At 38.4% G+C, this 27,167-nt stretch overlaps 1 protein-coding gene and 1 long non-coding RNA gene across 2 annotated transcripts in view; both read left to right on the top strand.

Annotated features, from left to right (window-relative positions):
* The first annotated feature begins 16,171 nt into the window (after positions 1-16,171).
* Positions 16,172-27,167, top strand: part of LOC148731310 (hemicentin-1-like) — a 311,654-nt gene continuing 300,658 nt past the window's right edge. Inside the window, exons 1-2 of the mRNA XM_088760364.1 lie at positions 16,172-16,320; positions 17,502-17,813. Coding sequence (XP_088616490.1) covers positions 16,191-16,320; positions 17,502-17,813 — 442 coding nt within the window. The 5' untranslated portion in view covers positions 16,172-16,190. The remainder of the gene's footprint in view (positions 16,321-17,501; positions 17,814-27,167) is intronic.
* LOC148731332 (uncharacterized) lies at positions 18,783-19,659 on the top strand. Its single transcript, XR_016001388.1, has 3 exons — positions 18,783-18,912; positions 19,266-19,418; positions 19,551-19,659. It is a non-coding gene; the product is annotated as an uncharacterized LOC148731332 (long non-coding RNA).

Raw genomic sequence — 27,167 nt, 5'->3', positions numbered from 1 at the left:
TGCTTAACTCCGGTTTCTGAAGCATGAAGCGACAAGCAGTATTTGTACTCCCCCCCTGGATGGGATGCCAGTCGATCGCAGGGTAACTCCCAGCATTAAATTTGCCGGTACCCATTTATACACCTGGGTGAAGAGAGGCACTGTGAGAGTAAAGTGCCTTGCCTAAAAACACAACACAATGTCCCGGCCGGGGCACGAACCTTGACCACTCGATCCAGAGTCGAGCGTACAAACCATGAGGTCACCGCGCCTCCACAGATCGTGCGAGTAAAGGGGTTAAAATAGTCGATGCAGTTGCCTTAATGCCACCTCACTTTTTTAATGATTTTAATCGCCATTTCGCCAGGTGAACAAGGCCTCGTAAAACTATAAGATTTATTAGGTACAAACATAAATGTTCCCGGGTGGATTAAGCGCATTTTTTACATGATTGTCACACTGTTTTCCACAAGGATCATGGAAAAGCCAGCCAGTCGTATCGCTAGAGTCGAGGCGGTAATAGATACGGGAATAAGGGTTCTCATGGCAGCATAGCGTTACTCCTTTCACCATCTCAAGTCGCGGCACTGATGGCGGCAAAGTGTCCTTACATGTGTTAGTCACATGCTTGACAATTCGACAGTTGACGTTACCTTCCTGCCAATCAACCAGCCAGTTGATACACCAGTCAGTTTTTTGTGTTGCTCTTGATGAGGACCTGTCTGCCGAGTTGTTTCCAGAGTGAGAAGTTCACGGCGTTATAATCTGCTTCATTCAGTGGAGCTGTTGTTGATATGCCATCGTAGCCGTGTGCTGGCCAGTTTGGCCTTGGTGTCACAACGTTTGTAACACTTGTAAAAACATCGTAGTTGGTGAAAGTATAACTCCAAACTAGAGTCCAGCCTCCTCCATCAGCCTCCATGTCGCAGTGAACCCGAAACGCGTTAGACTGGGAGCCAGCGACTGGATCTATCCAATAAACACCCTCGAGGGAGGGAAAGGAGATCGTAGATAGTTTGGTCGAGGTGGTACTCACAAGACTGGCAGTGGAGGATTTTGTTCTCCAACAAAATGTAAAGGAAAGTTATTCTGGATATGGGCAATGGCATCATATGGGTCTCCTTCTTTTATATTCATCGTGTTCACCCTTGGAGCACTAAACGCAGCGGTAAATTGTAAGGCATGCGCAACGAGATCAATCTTTGATGACCAGGTGCTAATTTCCCGCGCAAAATTTCCAAGGAAATAAAACATTGAAAGGCTGAGACGTGTAAATATGCAAGACCCTCACCCCTTCGTGTTCACCCCTTGGTGTTTACCCCTCACCCCTCAGTTACATGCTCACCAAGACTTCTTACCATTCTCTTGTTTTAGAGCCGGACCAATAAGTTGTGGGCGTGTCCAAGGGTAGCAAGAGAGAGGATATGGATAACGAAGGTGGAGGAAGCATTTAAGTCCTGGCTTCAGATGAAATATGGGAGACTACAAAAACGACTCTTGCGACTAAAAAAGTATCAAGAAGTAAAGTGAACTAACATTAATAAGTGATGATGTCATTACCCAATGACGTTTGAAAAGCAAAAATAAATTATCAAGAGTTTATCAACATCTTGAAAAATTTGCCCTGGTATCTCACCACTTCGCATAAAAAACAAAAAAAAAACCTTTATGGAATTACACTCAAAAACGAAAAGGGGAATGTGAATTTAGACTTATTTCGGAGTGAGTAGATTAGGAAGCTTCTTATCTTCTGTAGGGGCAATTCAGTTGTCCAAAATTAGGAGACAGATCTGTGTTAAAAAAACAAAGCTTTCAGATTTCAAACAGACAATAATGGAATTTCTCATCGAATGTTCAACTCATTGACTAACGAGTGAGCGCAGATATGTATCATTTTGTTTATCGTATAAAAACCTTTACTGACAAAAAATTCGATGAATGACCCTAAATTGACATATAATCATTTGGCAAACACATTGTATCGAAGGACTATCCTATTAGCAATATTTCCTTCCTATTCTTTACTATGAATTTTGCCTAAAGAACAGAAAAGTTTTCTTACCCTCTAATATTTACCTTTCTTTCCATTTCGGTCTAAACAGGTAATACTGAAGGAATTTAAGACATAGTTTAGTACGATTGTTTTAGGGTATACTTGAATCTGTCTCCTAAGGAGAGGGTAAAGAACCTTAACTGTTTTTGTCAATTTTTTTACTTTTATTATTTGCCTAAAAGTAATGAATTAGGACTGTGACACAGGTTAACTCGATCTAGAGGCAGATCCTTTCACGTCATGCCTTTTGTTCGCGCGCAAAGCATTACCTGACATTCCGCCTCGTTATACGTTTTTTAAAGTCTTAGAAACGAGACTAGCGTACGCACCTTAATTATTTGAGTTTGCAAACCTCGATGAAAGTAAATTCTTAACTACTTTGATCAATATTTACCTCCATAATCCTTTCTTTCCTTTCGTACTCCGCTCGGTAACTTTCAATTTTTTTCAATCAGCGCACAAATTTTGTTTTTTTTTTGTTCATGAATCCTTTTCAGCCTAGTGCAATGATCAATCAATCAATCAATCCATTAATCAATCAATCAATTAATACTTTATATACCCACGTAGCGTCAAGGAGCTCATAGAGCTTGTTCAAAATACGTACGTGCCTCTAAGATTAAGAATCTAATAAACTTAATACATACTGTCAAAACCTAATTGATTAGAAATTAAAATGACTAACAATTAATATTAAAATTTAAGTCTGTACAGTAAAATTCAAAGTCACTTAAATATAGGTATAAAATGGTGAAGCAATAGCTTAAATAATTTAAAATTAAGATTAAAAATTAAGTTTTACGATGAAATTGAGAGTCACTTAAATACAAGTATAAAATGGAGAAGCAGCTAAGTTTCAATGTTCTCAATAGCTTTTTAAAAAGTTTGATATTACTGGCCAGTTTTACACTTGTAGGTAATCCATTCCACAGCTGCGCGTATATTTGGGACCGTCGTTATGCAAACATTTATATAACAGAACAAGGTATTGTTGTTTTCTTCTCTGGTCTAACGTTTCCATATTCAAGATTCGCAGCAATTCATCATAAAGGGTAGACTTGAGATAACCTAGCAGCGATCTAAGAATATAATAGTTGGCATCTTCTAGCCGATTCGCTTGCACTTTCCCCAATCCAAGAAAGAGGGGGCAACAGTATTCAAAATGAGGGAGAATGAAAGTCTAATAGAGACTTAACATAACATTGCCAGGGACAAAACGCGTATACCTTTGTTGGCGTACACCTTTTGAAGCTGTTTAGTACTGTGATCCTTGAAAGATAGCATACTCTCAAGTTCAATGCCAAGTATTTTGATAGATGGCAGTGTCTCAATGACAGAGCTGTGTATGGCCAGCTATTTATTTTTACTCGAAATTTATAGAGCTTGTCAGGCACCTAGCTTAGATAGCTAATGAATCGAGTAGAAAATAAATGAAAATATAATACTAAAAAGTTACGATAAAAGTTCAGAGATGATAAGTAAAATATAAGGTTAACTAATTAATTAATTAATCAATCAATTAATAACATTATTAAATACACTAATATAACTATATACATGCTACTGAAAAGATAGAGTACTAAAACTACATCCAGAGTAAGAATTACATTAAGTCTAAGAGCTACAAAGGGTACAATTACATACGTCAAAAGTAATTTTCCTGATACGTGTTACAAACTCTTTTAGTGTTCGTGAAGTTCTTAAGTCATTATTTAAAGAGTTCCAGGTTTTTGGACCAAAGTACCTGAAAGTATTTAGCCCATGCTTAGTAGTGTTGACTTTGGGTTGTACAAGAATCAGTTCGCCGGGTAGGTTGTGTGAGTTGTTTACTTACAGGGACCAATGGGTACTGCTTGCGTCTTTGTGTTGTTGATCACCAGATGATTCTCTCGAAACCACGATGATGACCGCTCAAGACCATTATCCACTACAAATTCGAGAGCCATGGGCGAGACGTCTGAGGCATACATAGTTGTGTCTTCGGCGTATAACCTCAGAGATACATCCGGTATGGCGTAGTTCAAGTCATTTATAAAAATGTTAAACAGCAGCGGTCCGAGGAGGGACCCTTGGGGAACGCCCACCATTACTTCTGAGTAGTTGGAGCAAACACCGGACAACTTAACTCGCTTTCTTCGTCCCAACAAATAGGAAGAAATCAAGTTTAATGCAGACGGAAAGGAGCCATACGCTTTTAATTTAGCCAATAGGAGGTTATGATTAACAGAATCAAATGCTTTCGACAGGTCTACTGCCACGGCTACAACTTCAAAAAGAGTGTTTCTTCAAGAACCCAGATAGATTCGGAGAAAGATGTTCATGGAAAGCGCCGTACAGCTGGTCAAACATAACCTTCTCGTACACTTTAGAAATGGCGGTAAGAATGGAAACAGGACGATAATTTTCTTTGCGTGTATCCTCATCTTTTTTAAATACCGGTGTCAAGTTCCCACTCTTCCATTCGGTTGGCCATGATTGGTTCATAATCAGATAGTTGATCATCTGTGTTATCTCCTCCGTTAGGATGGGAGCAGCGAGCCTTAAGAGACGCGGTGAAATTCCATCCACGCCAACAGCCTTCCGGAGATTTAGATTGTCTAAGATTTGACGAACATAGCCACAGCTCACAGGCTGGAAGACAAACTGATCTAGCAGCATTTTGCAAGCGATTAGATTTACACTTGGATGATCGTTGAAGTCATTTTCACGGTTATTTGTTGAAACTACATTGGCGAAATAGCTATTAAACATTTCCACCACCTGCCTGGGTTCCGTCGTGACCACCCCGTTTTCAACAAGAGTTATGTTACTTAGTTTATTTATGCCAAAGTTAGGAAGCAGAGGCTTCATTTTCTTCCAAAACTCACCAGGATGTTTGGCTCCCGATGCCGTGTCGTAACAAAATCTACTTATTCGTTTGCGCTTAAGTAAAGTTACTTTATTACGTTGTTACTTACAAGCAACAGCGTTGTTGATTAACTACGTTGCTTTATTATGCTGTTGCTTATGATGAAATGAATTACGGCCGCGATAAAGCACGGATGACATCACATCTCAGGGGGCGTGTCAAAAGTTCCTAAGCTAAAACTGGGTACTGAATGACATAATTTAAAAAATCACATGCTGGTATTACAGCAGACTCGGCCGACATTATAGAAGGTAACCCCACCCCCTCCCCTCTGAGGCCTTAGTATATCAGTGAGCCCCCTCTTTGGTAGTCAATTTTTGATTGTCCCTACTTTAACAGTCTTCTAGCGACGACTGACTCCTTCTCCGTCCTCCTGAAAAATAATGTGATCCCCCAAATTTCCCCTCCACTGCGATCAATAGCGAGTGGTCTCTAATCTCATAATGAATAACAACATTTTCTAATTAACATTATCACTCACTCTTTCTTTTTGTTCATCAGAAATTTTCGTATTCCAGGCCCTACAATTTAAAATGGGAAAGAATGTTTCATTCAAAAAGTTCTTATAAACTCTGAAGCTAAAAGATTTAGAACAGTTACGCACGTGTTAAACAAAGTCGTTGCCATTAATGAATTCACATCAGCCCTCTAAAAGGTTACGAGCCCGACAACGTTGGTAAGTAACAGGCGGAAAAAGGATAACCTCGTACCTTATTTAAGGAGTCGAATATTAACCAAAATGCTTAGTATTTTTGACAGGGTCATTTCAAAAAAAGAAAATCTACCTTTATGATATTTGCGTTTATTTGTGTGTCGCTTTTTTGACGAACTCTGTGGATAAATGAGACATGAAATGAGTCAACGTGGGGACTGAAGCAGTCAGACAATCAGGTGTAACATTAAAACCTGTCGTTCTCGGTCAAAGTAATGGTCACACCATATCACCTCAGAGCGAGACCAGACTCATCCCCAATCTTTCCCTCGCCTAAGGACCCGTTAATATATATCACCAGGGGATGGCGAGGAGGATTTTAAGGGGTTCACAAAGTTTTTGGGGGGAACAGAGGGGGATCATTTGTCGCTAACGGGATATAAAGGGGGGACGTTAGGGCATGGAGGGTCATTCCAATACTACAGAGCCATATGGGAAGGACTAAGTCAGGTGAATTTTTAACTGCGATACATCGAAAATATTCCAGCCCTCTTCCCCCCTCTAGGCAATAATAATGAGGCCTCCATTTTCTATTTCAGTTGAATTAGGGCAGATGACTAGCGTAACATTTATGATCTATCTATAACGTTTCCTGCATGTTGTAAAAGACGATATCAAATTTCACTGACATTTCATTGTTCTCAATGTAATTTCCATCTAAAATATATAAATAAACTACAACATTAAGCGTCACTTACTGTGAAAATAAAGTAATCGGTAGACTAAAACAGCGCGAAAGGTTCAAATAGGTCTGTAAAAGGAAAAAAATACTAGGGAAAAAGAGAACTAGAAATTTTTCAAACATAAAGCGTATGTAATAAAGGGTATCCAGTTGAACTTTGCCAGAACGCTATGTGGCTGTAACAAATTGTGACTCATTGGCGTGTCTATTAGCTTAAAACTCCTCAAAGATGTCAGATATTTTGGTTGTGACTGCTTGAAATCCCCCCCTCTCCTAGCCATTGCAACGTTCACACATGAACAGACGTCAATCGAACGACTGTTAGCGCGCTTTTTCCCACCAAACGCGTTCTACGACGAGATGATTTTCTGATATCTAACACTTTACATCCCTACATCAGTCATCTATTCATTTCATGGTGCTCACAGGAAGAATTTGGTTAACAGTCAAGCGCTTCTTTTGTTTGAGATCATTTCCTTCATTCTCGTGACCTTAACATTTGATTCAGGAGTGGAAATATTGTAAATGTAATTAGAAGTTAGTCACTTGTAGGGATCGAAGGGTTAATTCAAGAGTACTTTTTTGACATTTGATTCACTTGCCTTGCCAAGCTTCAGTTTCATTTTAGTTATGGATATCTCTTGCTGGTGCGCATTATCTCCAACCCTACCTCTTGCAGTCTGCAGTTTTTCTATTTCATCGTTATGCTCGTTGATCTTGTTCATTAAATTTGTTACACCAGATTGAAGTCAACCGCCTTCGTTGCTCAGCCTGGAGATTGCACATATTAGCTCGGCTTCTTTTCTATTTCAAAGAGGAAATCAGAGAAAACAAACCGGTTGAACTTCTTAGATCAAATGTTTGAGATTGTCAAACATGTTATAGCGCATGTTCATAAAATGAAGGCTAGGCTACCCAGTGATATTCACCTTGCCTCTGAATAGCCTTTTTAACCTTTTAACCATAACATCAGAATACATATTCACCATACTGTTTTCTATTCATTTTTTAAGTCTCTGTCAAGGAGAATTTGCTCAACAATCAATTGCAAGAGCTTCTCCAAATGGTGACCATTTCCTATATTCCTGTGACGTTAAAGCGTAATTCGGGGGTGATATTGTAAGGAGAAATACGAGGCAGTCATTCTTAAGCTAGAGGTCCAAGGACTCAACGTTTTGGTTTTGTTTTTTGAGGGTCCCAGTCAAAATAGGCTCGTTTTCTTTTCCGTTCAACGTAATATCGAGAGCGTAAATAATAGTGAGTGACTTATTCGTTAAGCTTTATTCAGTATTACAAATCAAGAGAGGATTTAATAAAGGAACACCTACCGATCCTTTTTTTTTCTTTCTTCCTGAAGAAATAGAACAACAACAAGCAATAAATCATTATACACGTGTACTAATAGCAAGGGCAACGATTTCATATACATTTTTATTTTCGCGAACTTCAAATTTCCTCTAATTTCTCTTTCTAATACATGTTCTGTTGATGCTTCTTTCTTAAGGAATTGATTGTGACTGATTCAACTGCCCTGGCTGAGCTCAGTCCACCATTCTTGAACCTTTAAAAGAAAGTGCAAAATATACGGATCTAAGCGACGCATGCGCACCGAAATTTTACTGCACACCAGCAGGTTTACAAATCCACAAGCCGTGTTCTTTGAGGAAGGGCTGGGCTTTACTATTCTGACACCAAATTCAATTGACGAATAAAAGTGTTACATTCCGCAACTTACACGTAAAGTTTGGTTTACTCTGCTGCTTTCTTTCTGTACAACTTTAAACGTCGTACTCATCGCAAGCAGATTCTCTCGGTCTTTCTTCAACACAGATTATTAAACTGCTTACAGTACAGATTATTAAACTGAAGATGGAGTGTTAATTTAATTTACTCCATTTTCACTGCATTAGTTTGCAGTGGGGAGGGGCTAGAAATGAACATACAAGCTATGCTGCTAGTCCACCCTCCCACCCATCCCACCCTAGGGGAGGACATCCATCACACAGTAATCTTGTGTGTGGAAAATTAACGTCTCCTACCCCAACTCTGCAGGAGACGGGACCTCCATTTATTCGTCCCTATCCGACAAAACTAGAATATCTGACCATTTCTTGATGTTATAGAATGGTAGCAAATTCTTCTCAATTATTTTAAGACCCTGAGTGTTGGTCCGGCCGGGGCTTGAACCCTCGACCTCCCGCACAACAGTCCAGCGCTCTTTCCATTGAGCTAACCGGGAGGCGGTTTAAGGCGAATGTAAGGCGGTGTAAGGCGAGTGTTCGACAGACAATTTCGAGATAATTTTTGCGAACAAGAATTTTGACTGAAAATTTCTGTAGCCTGATAACATTAATATTACCATTGCCGACTGAAAATAAACGACAAAAACTTCACGCAACATCCATTGCATCTGAGGCTGAATTCATCTTAGATGGAGCATCATCATTGGGTACGAACTCGAGTCATGAAGGTCATCTGTACAATTTTTTTTTTTCACCTGGAAAATCCTCAAGTAAAATATCTAGAAAACAAATGAAGAAAGATCTGGGCCTTGTTGTTCAAAGGGTAGTTAACGTATACCCACAGATGCAAGCCATAACAATGTTATCCAGTAGATCACCTTATCCAACCTTCTAGCTGTGACATGAAGGTAACACAGAACGCAGATAACTGCGAAGCGTTAAAAGCTTTCTTATTCATCCATTCTTCTGATTCCCTCGTTTCTTTCAACTTGCAAAGAGGAAAATAAGTCTTAGTAAATTCAGAGAATGAGAAAGGAATACTATCGTTGTAGCGAAGTTCATACCTCTAAATGCTTGGCCAAAATTTCGCCATCTCTTACTTTTCAAGACAGCAGAAGAAAACATATCAGTGCACTATAGCCCAACCTTAGCAAAAGTACTATAAACTCTTTTTTTTTTTTTAACGAATGTCCGCAGTATCTCAAACCTTTAAGCCACGTGAGTCTTACAGCCAATAACATCACGGAAAAACTGAGCGACATTTTACATAAACTGGACAAACAACGTTCCACTGACAACAACTATTCACTTGAATCTGATGATCACTTCCGCACAGGTTGTCGAAACGTCAGTCACCACCACCGACAAACAGTCCTTCTCATGACTACACTCTCCCGGAAGATCGCACAACACTTTCACAATCCTCTAATTATAGTTTAACCCGCTCGCTGATGTGATTGATCAGACTGTTTTGTTGTCCTTTTTTTTAAAGTTTTTTTTTTTTTTTACTCGCCCTCCTTGATGATACTGAATATTGGTGATAAGGCTTTTGTTCGTGAGCCTAAATTTGAAATGACTCTGAGTTGGGCCTAAAACATAGGTATGCCCACGAACATAAACTATATTGTTTTATTAAACTTGACACTCACCGAGCTTGCCGAATAACTTTCTTATCAAGTTCAAAAGTGGTGAGTTCTTGTTCTGCCAAAGCTACTTTTGAAGCCCTGCAATGGAACGAAGAAATGTTTAGATGCCACGTCTTGCATCAAAGGAGACGAAAAACCTTAAACACTGATCTAATTTAAAAAACAGGTATGCATTTAAGTCTCTTCTGAAAACTAAATAGAGTTTATAAGAGTTATCATTGTCTAATGTTTGAGGCAAATTTAGAAAATTCGGAGAAACCGCGGAATAAAATCTACCGTCTATTCAAACTGGCCGCAAAAGCGTGGGATTTATCTTAAGGGATCTAATCATATCCAAAGATACCCGAAGACTTCCGAGGATGTTCCAAAAACTTCTGATATCCCGAGAAGTTCTGATGCAACCTCATCTCTTACGGTCTCCACTACAATAAGCTTGAGGCCCGATTGTACCCGAAGACACCAATAGGTTTTCGTGGACGTTTTAAAAATTCCAAAGACGTATGAGTTTTTTTAAGTGACTCGATCATATCCGAGGACACCCGAACACTTCCCAAGATATTTCCAAAATTGCGCTATATACTAACCATTGCGCTATATACTATGATTTAACCTGAGACCCTTTCATATTTGGAGACTCCCGAAGACCTGCGAAGATGTTTCGAAAACTCCGAATGATATCCCGAAGAGTTCTGATGCAACCCTATCTCTTGCGCTATGTAATGCACCTCAGTCAAAGACCATATTATATCAGGAGACACCCGAACGCTTCCGAAGATGTTTCCAAAATTTTTTATGACATCCCCAAGAGTTCGGATGCAACAATAACCATTGCGCTATATACTATGATTTAGCCTGAGACCCTATCATATTTAAAGACACCCGAAGACTTGCGAAGATGTTCCGAAAACTCCGAATGATATCCCGAAGAGTTCTGATGCAACCCTATCTCTTGCGCTATGTAATGCACCTCAGTCAAAGACCATATTATATCAGAAGACACCCGAACACTTCTGAGGACGTCTCAGAATTTTAAGTTTTTGCAAAAACTGATCTCCAGTACTACTTCGTACATTACTTTAGCTTAGGTTAAGCCTATACACACGCAATTTGCTGTTGAAGATTTTCGATTTCCTTCTTCTGGTCTTCAGCAGTTTTTGTTAGATCCTTGTATTAAAAACATTTTAGTATAATCTCAGAGCTGAGCAGAGAGTTTCCAACAATCTGATTGGTCGAGCGGTTCCTTATATGACGCTATATAAACCGCTCCACGCGGCTTATATAAAATGTTAAAATAAAATGTTAATAAATGTTACTAAAATGTTATGATTTTAGAAATTTCTCTGTTGCTCAGCTCTGAAATTATACTAAAACAATTATTCGCCTAAGGTTCGGTGAATATTGTCCAATAATCCCCTCGACTTTGTCTCGGGGATTATTCAACGATATTCACCTCGCCTTCGGCGAATAATTGTTAACTATTAGAGCATGCTGTAGTTTGTTTGCATGTTTGTTTATTATTATTTTATAGAACATTAGAATGCAAATTTACACAACCCACATATAGCATTAGCTAGTCTTGGCGGGTATTAGTAATAAATAAGTAAATTCTACACATTGCAAGCTAAAGAAGTTTCATTACCACAACAAACTAAAGAGATTTTACAATAAACTAAAGAGATTTCATTACTATAATATTATTGGGGTTATAAGCCATGCATCAGTTTACTACATTATAAGCTAAAAGATACGTACAGTTGTCATACAAATTAAATGCAATAAAATTACTAGTGAGTTAAAACAAGACATAATAATCAAATACAGTTGGGAAAATATTCGCAATGCTCTAACGCCAAGCGCCGGAATGCCTTAAACACTTATTGAAGGTTTCATCCTTTTATAAGATACCGTAGAAATTGGAACATTTATATAAAGAATTATTTATGAGGAGAAAATTCAAGCGACATAAATGCAATGGAAACTACATTCAGGCACATGAAATATCTCTTTCTGAAACAGGGTTGAACCGGAAATTCTTTAATTTCCATATAAGCACCCAGCAAGTGTCCCTATTCCTTAGCCATACAGCATCAATAACCTTGATCTTTAGATTGTCTTTCCAGGATGGCTGACTAGAAGATTTTGAAAAATGTGAAAAAAAGAAAATTAAACACCGGCTTAAGTATTGAAAGAGAAAACCTCGAAGATTTTGTATGAAAGGGAAAGAATTTGTGAATTGCAAAGAAGAGACTTTGGTAAAGGGGAAAGTAGTTACTCAGAATTTTCCTTTAATGTCTTTAGAAGACCTAACAGAGACTTAATCTTGCTCCAACGACTGCTGACCGGAAGTTTACGTCCATTACCGGAAGTGATTTTTGTGTTACAGTATTATCCGCTGCATGATCTGTTTCTTTTACCTTTTTTCTTCTCTTTTTCCGCAGCGCTCCGATAAGGGGCGGCCACCTCGCATTTTGTGGGCTGAAAATGCCACAAAAAATTTAATTTCCACCTTACTTTTTACAACCTGCCGCATATCGCTGACTCATTAGCGAGCTTTTACATTCAAGAAAGGTTAAGAAACAAACTATCTTATAGACCTCGTTCTTGGCTAAGTCTTGCGAAAATAATCTTTTTTTAATGGCTTTGTTTGAAAACCAGTTACAAACTGTTTGGAGGAATTTTCCACTGCGTTAGGAATATGTCTGCGCTCGCTGGTTCAACAAACACCTAGGACTGTGTCTGTCGTTTTCTTCACTTTATTACAGTCATACTTTCGCTCATCACAACCGTCGTAATCAGTCTTTCTTAATGTTACGAAGTTACTTAGTTTTATTGCTATCACAAGTAAACGCCCTAGATACGTACATCCGACCACAAACCTAAACTGTCAAACATTCATCATTGTTTCTTAATTCGTGATCTAAGACTTGTGCACGACACTTATTTCCTTAGCGTTGACTGCTTTACCTTGTTCGACACGAAAATGACCGAATATAATCCGATTACAATCTTTAACCACCACTAGTGATTCGTGACAGGAAACAAAAGACCACAGCTGCTATTCGATACGGATGTGCTTGGAACACGCAATACACGTTTCTGCATGCAAGCGCACTAGAATTACAAGAAACTGACGCGCTGGAACCTTATCTAGAAAAAAAGCTGTAGGAAATGATATTTGAGCCTGTCACGACAAACTGCACAAATGTTAAATTTACCTGTTCTTTAGTAGCCTGGATCTCTCCTGAGAAAAAAAAACCAAACGTGCAATTAATGAGGAGAAAAAAAGTTTTCTTTTGGCAAAAAAATAAACTTAAAAAAGAGAAAATCGGCAATAACTGAAAACTGATGGAACTCATGGCTTGTAAACTGAGGAGCGTTGTCAGTAGTTAGTGTGTCTGGAATGCCGTGTCGGCTAAACTGTTCCTTAAAGAATTCAATCACGGAACTGGAAGTGTTTTCCTCCAATTTTTGTACTTCCATGAAATCTGAGTAGTAGTCAACAAGCACTTTGTATTCTTTGTCATGAAATCTGAACTGGTCAGCAGCTACTCAACTGCACGGGCGGTTAGGAAGTTCATGGCTTTGCATTAGAAGCTTCTGATTTTAGCTTAAAATTCGTTGCGAATTGAACATTGTTTGATTTGGTTACTCCCTTTTGCATTCATACCAGGCTAGAGTACCGTGTCTCTAGCTTTACGCAGGCAAGCTTCAACTCCTAAATGCCTGGAATGAATTCTGGATTTGACTTCAGGTCTCAGTAACTTAGCCGAGGATGACTACTCTCGAGCCTTTGAAAAGAACACCATTGTGTACTGATAGTTCGTCGAGGTAAGACCACTAGTCCCGGATCTCAAGTGATACTTAATCTTTCTGCATTGGCCATCCGGTTAGAATTGTAGTTTTTAGTGTCCCCAGAGTGTCGTCGTGACTTGTGCTACGCTGCAATTGATCCAGTCTTTCTGGCGTGACCTTCAGGGCTTCCATAGGTTTATTTATAACCAAATAAGGAGACAGGACTTAAGACATTGCTTTTATTTTTTCCCGGCATATCAGTTTACTAAAAAGTACTGATATTGAATGAAAAAAATACTTCAGTGGAGAGTTTCCGTGCAGTATCATGATGAAAAACTGCATAATGAAGTGTTCACGCTCATGACTGATAATGAAATAAAAAAATTAATTGGAGTTCTTGAAAATCATTATTCTAGTAAATTTCATCATGCTAAATAATTTTAATGAAGTTTTTGTTATATCCGGAATAATCAAGGTCAAGGTAAGTGTTATCAGCTAAAGCCGAAGGCTGAGGCTGATACTAACCGAGACGTTGATTATTCCGGATATCACAAAAAGCGAATCCAATAATTGTTTCATTATACATTCTTTTAGTATTTTCCGAATCTTTATCTTCAAGTAATTTCTCAATTTCTCGCTGGGTTGATGAAGCGAATCGAGAAGCCATTCTTACTTCAGTGTCCGTGAACTTGACATTCCTCCACCGGAAATCATGTATTGCGCGCGCAACCTACAGATTATTCACTAATCTGTTGGTACAGATTAGTGAATAATCTGTAGGTTGCCCTGTTTCCCATAATTAACTTTAGGCGTTGAGCCAATGAGAAGATAGATGGTGACTACAATGTATAATAATGCTAATTAATGTCCGGTCAAATTGACAAGATGTCCGACTGAAATAAAGATTTGAAAGGACGTATGTCCTGTTAATGGAGAAAAATTACTTTCAGCACAGTGAATGTGTTGGCGAAGTTAAATCAGTGCATTCACCTCACCGTCGGTTGAAACCTTTGAAGAGAACCGAAGCTTTCGTCTAGATTATTTGCGATCTCATATTAGCACTGTCTTTCAATTTTCTTTGAAGCTTTGTGAGCGTATAACTGTCGTAATGTAGGAATAGATTCCGATCTCTCGATGCAAATTACTAGCTTTCTCTAGCGAAAACCTCGCAGTTTTTTTTCTTTTTTTGTGGTTACAAATGGAAGGTGGTGAATTGAATCTAAAAAAGTTGATTTTGAATTTTTAAAAGTTTAGGATGAACTGATTGAAAAAATCTAAAAGCGTGACTGAGTGCTATCACCACAAACGTAATTGTGTTGTTTGTTCTACGAAATTTAGCTCGTTGGCCTTAAGATCGTATACATGAATTTGGAAGTGAAATATTTTTGAGGTCGTATTTGTGAAATTTAAGACTGTTTTTATGCGCTAAGAGTTTTTACGCCGTCACGTAAACTGTAAGGTATACTAATTTGAAAATCATATTTTTTTGCTGAGCTGGAATTCTGAGATCGCAATATTTTTTGTCAAAGCGTTGCTATAGTCTTGCTCAAACTTTTCATGTCATGATGGATTAAAATACATGGTTGCAGTGTGGCAGGGACGGTTTTTAAAAAGATTGTCGTTAAAAATGACACAACTTGCGATGTTACTCTTTTTGGATCTGTGTTTGGGCAGTCACTAAATAACAATACCTGATACCAGAATGATCTAGAAATTTTTATGCGCGTTATTCGAACTTCGAACAAAAAGCAGTGTCAATTATTTAGAGTGATCTACCTGTGCACTTTGGCTTACAATTTCTTATATATCAATAAGAGATAGCTTAGGTATGGTTACATTGTGCATTACAGCTTCGTAAGGTACAGTAGGGGCAAAAATCTATTACAGCTTCAAATTAACATCTGTCCGGCCCCATGCAGAAAAGCACCCCAGTTTCTCATCTCTAGATACAAGTATACATGTATGTGCAGTTCCTGCAGTTTAATAGATGTAAGTGTACATTTTTTCCTTTTCTCTTTTTTTCTTTCTTTTCCAGGGGAACCACCATTTGGAGTTATACAACCTTTCCCATAGAGCATCTACCCACTAGAGTACACCTCAGCAAGCGTTACTTGCATTGCATTTGATGCATCTGGTAAACTTCAACCAGATGGAATAGAGTTTTATAGGAGAGATGATCTTAACCAATACAGAAAGTTAGAGGGGGGTAGATTTTTGTTTAATCAAAGAACAGAGAATGTAAGTGAGTATATCTTTGAATTACAGATAATGTATCTGGCTCCAGAAAAGAATAAAAACAAAACAACTTCTGGACCTCAAACTTTACTCCCAAAGCAGGATTCTTAAAATCGTCATAAATAGTGCGAACGAGGTTGAGTCATGATTTCCCTCCTGAATTATATGTGACCAATGCATTTTGTTTCCTTAAGTTGTTTGTCAGAACATCAAGATTTTCCTGAAACCTCGCACATATAACAAGAGAGATTTGAACTTTTCCTTTTTTGGATACTTGATGTCATGATAATTTTTTATCAATTTGTGCCTGGAAGGTGATCAGAACCCCCCTCCCCTCCCCTCCCCCTCTGTGATCTGTACAGTATAAAGCCATATTCTTCCCTTCCTACTAACAAGTTAATTGCTTTCGTTGTAGGGGGAAACATTATATTGTTCACAACCATGACTTTTAAGAATATAACAATTGAGGATGACAGTCAGTATGGTGATCTTGGAAGCTATGAATGCCATGCTTTTGCGAAAAATGTAAGCTTACCAAGGAGGCATAGCTTTAGTGTCAGTGTTATTACTGGTAAGTCTATGCATTGCAGATGAAATTTCACTACTTCATACCCTCATAGCATAAATAGGGCTATTATATGTATGTCGTGTCTATTCACAGAGTATAGAATTGAGTAAAACTAAACTGTCAGAAAACAGGAGGAAATGCAAGGGATGGGGGTAACTTTTTTGAAGACTGGCATCTTATTGAGGGGAAAAACACTACTGCTATCTCCTTTAAACCGCTGAGAATAGGATGAGCTGTTGTAGTGTGGTTACTTGCCATTGTTCAGAGTCAAAGTTCCTGTTATTTTTCACTTCTTTGAATGTGCAATTTACATGAAGGGTGAGTGATCATCAAAAAGTTATGCCTTCATCTTAAATGGTAAAGTACCTCTTTATAAAAATCCTTTTGCAGCAAAATATTTCTATAAACCATCTCCATTCCAACTGGGAAACAAAATTTATTTGTTAATAGAAAAATCTATCCACCTGATGCTTGAGCTTTTGGCCAATAATCTTCATCTTTGTAACGGCTGCCACGCATTTTGCCTACTGTTAAGAAGACGTTAACAAACTTGTGCGCATGCGACTCGGGTGCGCGTGCTTTGAGATTACACAGTATTATTGGAAGCAAATCACACGGACTCATTTTTTAATGTTGACGTGTGCGATTTTTAGAGGAGAGTAGTTGAAGTTTTTTTTTATCGTTTGGCGGTTTGTTTAATCTTTGTTGTCATTTACCGTAAGACTACAGTTTTCTCTGTTAGAGTAAAAGTGTCTGTTTGGATTTCCCGTTTCGCTTCCGAATACCTACCTTATATTGAAGTTTGTTTTGGTTCAATTCTTACAAGCGGGACTGTTATGTAAGTGCTAGTGTTCCTTTCCTTAAGCTTATATATAGTTCGTTTGTGAGTTTGTTTGAGGTTTTAGCTAGCTTTGCATCTTGCCTCTATATTGGAATCTTTGGAATGTTGGTTTTTCTATTCGCATTTAGCTGAGCTTCTTCCTTATAAATTCATATTTCAGTTTATGATAAGTACTTGGATACCACGACTACGTTAAATAAAACGATTCAAGGCTTGTCCATAAAATATATCCTCGCTTCATAGTGTGTCTTCATTTGCGAAACTCATAGTTGTCGAAATTTTGCTTCGCTTGTGTCGGCCACTACAATCTTCATGTAATGGTTTACACATTCTTGCATTTCAGAAAATGAAATTCCAACAGTGAAAGTCTCAGTTTCCAGTGTTCTTAATCCAGATGATGGCATTATAATATTCTGCAACCTAACTAGAAGAGGACATGAAAACAGCACTCCACTGAAGAGGATTTCCTGGTTTAAAGATGGGAAGTTGTTGGAGAGTGTGCGGAATCCAGATCCAGATGTGCAACAGGGCTTTTTAGCCCCACTAAAGCTTACAAAGGTTGATGTCCAACAAGGGGGAAAGTACACCTGCCTTTTGGAAGTAAAGCTGAGGCATATTAAGGAGTACAACGTTACAGATTACACAGTTATTAAGAGTAAGTACAATGAACTATTGCAGCAAGACCTCATAAGTAATTCTTGTTACTGTCTGCCATTCAATTCTTCTGCTAGCTGTTACTTCGGCGAATTTAGTATTGAATCAACTAATTATCCCCTTATTGATATTTTTCTTTCTTCTTATGACTTGTCAGTGTGATTTTGTATTCATTTGATACTGTGAAGAGAAAGTTCTGTCTTAATCACTCATGGGAGTTTAAAGGGGTAAAAGAGCTGCATTGTACATTTTTTATGGCCACTAAGAATCTGCTTGGGCTAATAAGCATTCAATCAATTCTGTAATACCCTGCTTGTTAAAAGCCATACCATTATTAAACAAAAATTAAAGTACCCTGACTGCCAACAGCCATACCATTATTAAATAGAAAGTAAAGTACCCATGATGAAAACACAGTTTTATAATTTATTTCTAGAAATACCTGTATCAGCATCTGATTATCTGATTAGAAATGTAAATCTCTCATCATAGCTAGTTTAGAGAATTTGTTATAATTACATCATAGCTAACACCTTTAAACTGATAAATTGCTTTGTATGAACCTAGTGATCCCAGAATATTTGTTGTTTGACTCTTGTCATGAGAAGGAAAAAACATCTTGCTTCAGTTGTTGGTTGAATAGACTGAGTTTTAAATTTGTATGGAGAGGTTACATTGCAGTCACTTCTGGGAGTTGAGGGGAAAGCATTTGGTCCAGTGAGACATTTTCCTTGGTACAGCATACCTGGGAAGGTTCATTCAGCTTTAGAGATCACAAAATTTTAAGGCTACCCAGCACAGTGTCCTGGTGAAATTTGAATGGCCCAATTTTTACATTACATGTACTGTACATAGACGGCACGTCGATTCTGTAATTACCATTTTTTCCTTGTAAACCAAGGTAAATGCCTAACCGCCATCCGGTTAGCTCAATTGGTTAAAGCGCTGGACTGTTATGCGGGAGGTCGAGGTCGATGGTTCGAGCCCCAGCCGGACCAACAGTCAAGGTCTTAAAAAAAACTGAGGAGAATGTGCTACCTTTCTATAATATCAAGAAATTGATAGACATTCTAGTCTTCTCGGATAAGGACGAATAAACCGTAGGTCCCGTCTCCTGCATCTATTAATTAGTTAATTTGGTTAAGCAGGGGGCGTTAAAGAAAGCACTCAGGAGATTACTGTGATGTGATCTGGCCTTTTTACTGGGGATTGGTGGGGGAGGAGGGTGCATCTTTAAATAAATTTCCTTTGGTTGTTTGTAAACTGCTGATGCAGTCAGGCCAAAGTAACCCGGAAAGTGTTATCATGCACATTTGATCATATCGACATGTTAATTTGCGCAATATTAAATTATTATTATTATTATTATTATTATTATGAAATGTACATGTATGTCTTGCCGTTAATTACTTGGACAGTTCGAGTGTAATAGCTGGTCATTGGTTTATTCCAGTTGTACCTTGGCTTCCCAAGCCGAAGGAAGACATTAAGGAGAAGGCTTCTAAAGGAAGCAATGTGTCGTTTGAGTGTGCTGCGAAAAGATTTCCTTTGGAGGTAGAATGGAAGGTGAAGAAGCAGAATGAAGACAGTGTTCAGGCTTGCATAAGTAAGTTTTAAAGATGCTCATTTCATCAAGGGTCCCTATTAAAACAGTTCAGCACAATCTTTGAGGATTAGTCATCATTTGCCAATATAAGTTATTCATTATCTTTATTTTTTTTTTTTTGTGATCAAACAGAGACAGACAGAGAAATGATCTGTTCTTGAGGAAGTGAATGTCTCACTTTACCTTGGCTGTGTTTCTTGTCAGATGGATCAGGTGGACACTACAAGATTCATCAAGATGCATTTGGCCCATCAATTCTGACTCTATCTTGAGTGGATTATACTGATCGTGGATTTTATTACTGTTGTCTTCCTTCAAACTGCTCCCAAAATGTAGAAGACAAATGCCAGCAATTCATTCTTGGCGTCAGAGGTGAGGCTCTACGTGTACTTTCATCATTTTACTTGCTTAGCACTTTGTACCCCAACACCGACAACATCTAGATTCTTCATTCTCTTCTGTATATATATCCTTTTTTACTGAGGAGGAGAATTTGTCGAAAAATCAAGAAACTCTTTAGTTGGTGATCATTTCCTTAATTCTCGTCACCTTGATGTTTGATTCAAGGTGGTCTTGTAAGCTTGGAGAAATTACAGTCTATGTGTAGATGCTTAAGTCACCGTTAGGGATGAAAGGATTATGTCATGGTAGTGGGTAGGTAACTTTATTTGAACTCGGGTTGTTGAGGCTGATTACGCCCCCTAGAAATACATGCCACCCATCCAATCCCAGGGGAGAACATCCACCACGCAGTTATCTTGTGCGTGGTAAATTAACGTCTCCTACCCCTAACCCTGAAGGAGACAGGGCCTACGGTTTATTCGTCCTTATCCGAAAAGACTAGAATATCTATTCATTTCTTGATATTATAGAAAGGTAACAAATGGTTTACATGTACATTTATGTCCAATTTTTCTCAGAATTATCACTGTCAGCTGCATTTACATGTAGTAGCACACAAGTAATGTTGTTATTATTATCATTATTATTAGTGTGATCATAGTCATTGCAATTTCCTTAAATGGGATCAGTGCATTTGTTGCTTTATTTTTCACTTATCATTCCTTTGCAGTGAAATCAGACAGTTGGCTGTAATCAGACAGCTAAAGCAGCCAATCATGCTACGTCCACTCAGCTTATATATCCACCAATCACAGAATTTATCACAATAACCATAGCAACAAACATGCTTGTACTTACAGCTTTACTTTTCAGCTGTGATTGACTGATCAGACTCCTTCTCCATGTTTGTCTGATTTCGTTAATTACCGGTACGATTAGTCAGACCCAATTGGAATCTACTTGGTCATGTTACCATTATTTATTATTATAATAATTATAATTGTCATCATTTTGAGCATTATCCATAACACTACAATTATCAGTGTCTATATTAATACTATTTTGGTTATTTTGATTATTATCAGCATTATCATTCTTCAAATGCCAGTTGCTTTCATTTGATTCAAAATATAATTGAATGATGGCATTTCTTAGCACGACATATCATGTGATTGCAAGTTATACTACATTATCAGTCCTAAAAAATCACTCAGCCTCTCATAGATTTTGTTCAACATATGGTTTGACCTATCAATGTTATAATGTTGTTTTATTGTTTGCTTTTTTGTTTTGTTTTAACACATCCATTGGGCCCTTTGTGGCCTTTTATTGGTATCGTTGTTAAAGCCCTTGTTCTTTTCTTAATCATCCACATTGCTGAAAAGAGAAAGAAGGACAAAGAAAAAGGTCTGAAACAGTAATGAATATGATTCAATAGGTCCTCTTTATGCATTTCATTTCCATTTTTTATACAGAATATACAAATCATGTAGTTTTATTAGAAAACGTAGTTAGTTTCTGTTTAATCTAATTGATCAGTTCATGAGCAAGCGATAAACTACGTGTAAAATAAGAAAGTAAAATATCAACTAGTACATGTACACTGTAGGTATCAATTGATGAAACACCAATTGTTAGTGGGGAGAATTGCATTTTAGATGTTCAAAATAAAAAAAAACCTATTGTGGTTTTTAAAATCTTGAAATGTATATTGATATTAAATATGGGCAACAATGCTGAAGAAAAATCATAAATCAAAAAGATCTTTCGTGGGCATATGACCCACATGCAGTACTATAAATTCTCTCTATGTAGCTTCTTTATAAATAAGTTCTATGTTTTAAATAAAGTTTACTCAGTACCCATAGGAGAGACTGTTGTACCATTAAGTTGTATGTAGATCTCATCTCTATCAGTGTATGCAGACCACTAATTTATATTTTATTTTCTCACCTCTTTCCTATTTGTTCACTGATGCTGCGTATAAACAGCTGAAAAGTACAATTACCATGATTTTTGTATGTACAGTTAAATTCTCTCAATACATTAAGCTACATAGAGCTTAAATTCTGTGCTGCATATTGTTTTGAAAGACTTATGTACAGAGGGCTTTTGACATAAGATGGCCCATGTTTTTTAAAAGACTTGTAAATTGTAAGTAAATGACATCATTGCATTTATTACCTTCTCCGCTGCTCACCCCATTCTGTGTATCGTACACTATGATGATACAAGTATTAATTTCTCAGTCTTACATACAAACGTTTTGTGTTTCCTAGGGTTGACGGTCGAATGAATTTTAGTTATAGTTCCACAGACACTACAGAATTGGCACAAGAGGGCAAGTGCGCTCGCGTAAAGTGGGAGAGCCCCTGTTGCTTAGAATGGTTACTCGCACTGTACGCGTGTGGCAAATCCCAGTCATTTTTGTTGCTTTTGTTATAGGGCTTAAGGATAGCACAGAAACTGCAATTTTATTTGAAAATACTGTTTTTGTGAAAGCTGTTATGTTAGTGCTGTCGAAAGTTTATTCTTTTTCATCACTGGTATCGGAACAAGTCGTAAGAGACACATTTTGAAGTTTCGTCTATTGATTTTTCCATTTTCACTTATATCATAACTAAAGCAAAGCGCGCGCTCTGATTGGTTAATTCATCATCTCCTATTTTCCAATGGGTATATGCTGCTGACATGAGCAAATGCTAAGTCTATTTTTGCGCGCGCGCTTGTTTTTTCTGATCACGTAAGATTTTTTAAATAAAAGGGAACTCTTGTTACAATGTTTCAATGTTATGTTAATAAAACAAATGGTAAACACCACAGTTTGTTCATAGTTTTGCTGAACTCTTTCACCGTTTGTTGGATTCAGAGCTCATAAATTAAAGAGGATTTTGGTCGGTATTTCAGGAAGCGTGATTAAACTTTATCGAGTTGCTGGTGTGCAGTTCGTTGTTATGAATGAATTTTTGCGCGCTTGTTTTCTCTTGTCATGTAAGACTACACAAAACATTTTTTTGCGATGTAGCTCAATAAAAGGACTTCTGTTCCTCCAATGTATCAATGTTATGTTATAAAACAAATGGTGAACGCCACAGCGTGCACTATTGAGTTATGGATGCACTTGGGAGGTTTGCTAAGCACTCAAGAAGCTAGAGTTGCACTCGGCTATCGCCTCGTGCGACTCTTACGTTTCTTTCGTGCTTAGCAACCTCCCGCGTGCATCCATAACTCCATAGTATACGCTATATGCCGTTCACCATTTGTTAATTCAAGCTTAAAGGGATACTCTCTCGCCTGTGATGACTTTTTGAGAAAAGACGGATAACAACTTAAGTAAAACAAATCTGTTGAAAGAAAGGGTAAATCTTTTGTCGTTTTCGTTTAAATTTGAAACTTTTCTCAACGTGTGGTTCGAGCGTAGGGCTTTGCCTCCCAACGGAAGTGACGTAGAAGGGAGAGCTCATTTAACTTCCGTTGAGATTTCTTTCACAAGAGCACCGAGATTTCCTCAATAAAAAACGCGCCCCAAAAATACAATAATACCGCAACGATGTGTGGCCGGTGGATGTTCCAATACGCGTAGCGATGGTGTAAGCCTTCATAAATGACCCGAAGATCCTAATTTCGCTAGGTTATGGACGAGAGCCGTGAAAAACACGCGATCCGATTTTGAGAACCCAACAAACTCTAGCCGTCTGTGCAGCATTCGCTATTTCACTGCAGACTCTTTTGAGGAACAGTCGGTTCAGGCGAAATCTATGGGTTTAAAGATGAAAGCCCTTTCTAAAATACAATGCTGTTCCCTTAAATCTTTATATTAATCCGTCTGTAAAAAACAAACAAAGGCTTGAGGACGAAAAAAAAACCCTCATCTTCACAAGTCCGTGACACTAGCGCGAGATTATCAAAACAAAATCGACAACAACTACGTGGAGCATTCAGAAAACGGAAAGCTGCAAGGGTATGTATTACCTGTAAAAGAAATATAGACTTGTCCTAATCACACCTCTGAACCTGCAAAACACTTGCGGGAAAATCCATCACATTCTTTCACTTGGCGTGTTCTCCCCTCAGCAGAAACATTCCACAAGCGTAGGATCGTCGAGGGGCTAATGATCCAACAATTCCACCCCAGTTTGAACAAACAAGTCATTTCTTATGTCTCCAAACTTTTCCCATCGGGAATCACATAAGATATGTATGTATGTACAGACGGTCAACACTTTCAACCCTGATGATGACAAACAGCCGAAAACGTTTGGTTTTAGCATTTTGATAACTTTTCTTAATCTTTTTAGCCTTGCATATGTAATATCAAATATGAACCTGTATTCATTGAATGAAAAATGTAGCAAAAAGCTCTTTCAAACTTATAACCCAACTCATTTACCCGGTGCGTGTTCCAGATCCTCGATGCACATATAGAAAATGAACAGCTCTCCCTTTCCAAAGAGAGTTACCGAACAATTAGGTTTTGCATCGGTAGCATTCTCACCCCAAGCTCAAGATGTCAGCACCCAAACTCCCAAAATAGGGATATATGTCTCTGTGCAATTTCGGAGCAGTCGTACCGCTAGAGGCAAATGTAGTCACTTGAACATACATTGAAATACAAATCTGTTGTGACAGTAGTTTGGCCGTTCCGAAGAAAGTAACCAAACCGCACGCTAAAATAACTTGGCAGGTTGTCAGACGTCCGTTCCAGTAAAGAGTAAGAGCACACAACGCACTTCACTCAAAGAGTTTATAACGTCCACCCCGGTTCAGAGTGAGGAGGAAAATTCGGATCAAGAGGAAGAAGGTGAAGAAGAAGTAAAAGAATGAGGAATTACGCAAGTTTAAGATTTTCATAACACGTGCAGCGAATGTGAAAGAATTGCTTTATTGTGTTAAAAACAAATGCCGGTCTTATCAAGTTGAGGTCCTACATTTTTAAGGCCAAACACTGCTGCACTTCTCAAATCTAACGACCACTTCACTTTGTGAAGTGACAAACGAAGAGATTTCGCCAAAAGGCGAAGATTTTAGCTCAGAGAAATCGCTTACCAGTCTGTTTTGTAATCGCTCGAATGGATCGGCATCATCTGGTTCATTCGAGGAGTCAAACTAGCCTCACTGTCGTAAGGCTCAAACACATATATGGTTCAGTTCCATGAGCGTCGGCACTCTCGTTCACCCCCGCGATTAATCCGAGAAGGAAAACTCGAATCTCTAGAGTCGGACTCCATTACGATCGCTCGTATGTTTTTCAGTCTCCTTTCTACGTCATTGATCACGTGTTTAACTTAGCCGGCGAACAGGCTAGCTCCCGGCTTGGAGGGCGCGAAGCAGGGGAAGGAAGGGGAAGGTTTCTGTGTCCCCACGTCTGATTGAACGGGGAGCCTGTTCGCAGGCTATGTTTAACTAGGAGCCATTTCAACCTCCGGTCTTTAAATGAGTGAATTTCGCGCTTTTGCAACAGGATTTCAATCAAATGAAAGGTTTTAGGGAACTTTTGCTTCTTCCAGTAGTCGTTTTGGCAAAAGATCTACATTTTAATTAAATGTTAAAATTTGGTGGAGAGTATCCCTTTAATGCCTGAGTATTTAAATGCTAGACCATCGAAAGTCACGAAGATTACAGATTACTCCGTGAGGTAGATATGATAGGAGATGGGAAAGAAAGACGGAAAAAGGGAGAGGGTACCAGACTATCCCCCTCTCGTGCAGTTTCTCCCCCCCCCTCCCTCCCCAAGTTACACCTGCCACAAATTGTGAAACAAACTGTCTTTGATTTATCAAAAACGATCTTTTGAAGTTTAATTTTTTTGGCGTGAACGAAAATGAGGTATTTAGTGTTACAAAAGATCCATGGAATTATGGGTATTTTGTGTGTGTGTGTGTGTGTGTGTGTCTGTGTGTGTGTGTGTGTGTGTCTGTGTGTGTCTGTGTGTACCGCCATGTTTGATCGTGTGTTTACCGCCATGTTTGATCGCCATGTTTGCTAGTAGAAAGATATCGAAACCAAACTCAGTGTTTTTTGTAGCTTTACCTGAATAACAGTCGGCCTGTTGAGAAACCAACAGTTTGCCCTTCTTTAGCTAAACTTTGTTTTAGCTATATTCAATTCAGCTAAATTTTGAGAACTGCGTCAACAAGGTTTTATGCCAACAATGGACAACACTATGAAACATTCCATTTATGGACAAATTTAGATGGTCGAAAATCTTGGGAGACCCAAGGAAGACTTCGATTAGCCCTCTACGCTCCCTGAACATCGGTAGGCATGTTTCCCATACTCATGGTAGTGACGCGAAGAAAAATTTTTTTTTACAATCCAGAGCTTCATTCAGTTGAGATCATTGTCTTTTTTCTCATAACCGCAGCGTTTGATTTAGAAGTGATATTGTAAGGGGAAATTAAATGTTAGTGACTGACGTTCAAGGGTTTTTCAACCGGCTCAATTTATTTCCAGGTATGTTGATTCTTTATTTCGAAACATGATATCAACGTATTTGTTATTCTTGATTAATCCTTTTATTGTACATACAATTTTTAAAACCGTAGTGAGCAGCCTTTTTTCCAGTAGGGAGCTGGGGAGCAGGGATTGTGTAGTGGTGAGACCACTCGCCCTCCACCGCTATGGCCTGGGTTCAATTCCCGGACCTAGCGTCACATGTGGGTTGAGTTTGTTGATTCTGATCCTTGCTCCGAGGGTTTTTCTCCGGGTCCTCCGGTTTTCCTCCCTCAGCAAAAACCAACATTCCAAGTTGTGTCCCCAATTAGCTTCAAGCTAAATACCCCTGACACATTAATAAAGTTTTATTATTATTATTACTTATTATTAGGGAGCGCGATCATCCTCCCTTTGTGACGCTTTTTTTCGGTCACGCAACATTGATTTTGCACCGATGTGTGACGGAGAAAGTGGATCAAAAAATCGGGCTTTCTCCAAGATACATATTGAAATAATCATTGGAATAGAGAATTTCTTTCAAATCGCTTGTAAATGCCTTGAAGCTAAAACAAATAGAAATTGAAACGATTCTGTGACTGTTTAGATCCTTCCTAGTGTTAAGATGTTTAGCATGAAAATGATCGCATACTGCAAGGGTTGACCCTACAAATGGGGTATGAAACATTTTAGTGTCTGAAATGTTCCATGTCAAGAAGTGGGGGCTGCTTTTCAGGAGGTGAACTAACGTGAAAGATACATTGGATACCTTTAGTTTCGCGCTATCGAGGTGATGGCAGTTTCAACTGAGACAGAGATGAGAGCGGGGTAGTTTTGTCCAGGAGCTCAATAACGGCGTAATTTTTTCTCGTGTTACACGAAAACATTTCAGCCGAAAAAATCAAGGATAAGATCATTGTATTTGTCCTTTAGAGAAATTTCAATCGAATGTCGAAAGTAATTTCACTTTCAGTT

This window comes from Stylophora pistillata, chromosome 5 (assembly GCF_964205215.1).
Source record: "Stylophora pistillata chromosome 5, jaStyPist1.2, whole genome shotgun sequence".
In the NCBI taxonomy this organism is placed as follows: domain Eukaryota; kingdom Metazoa; phylum Cnidaria; class Anthozoa; order Scleractinia; family Pocilloporidae; genus Stylophora; species Stylophora pistillata.
The sequence above is the reverse complement of the archived record's forward strand: the minus strand, read 5'-3'. Positions and strand labels throughout refer to the sequence as shown.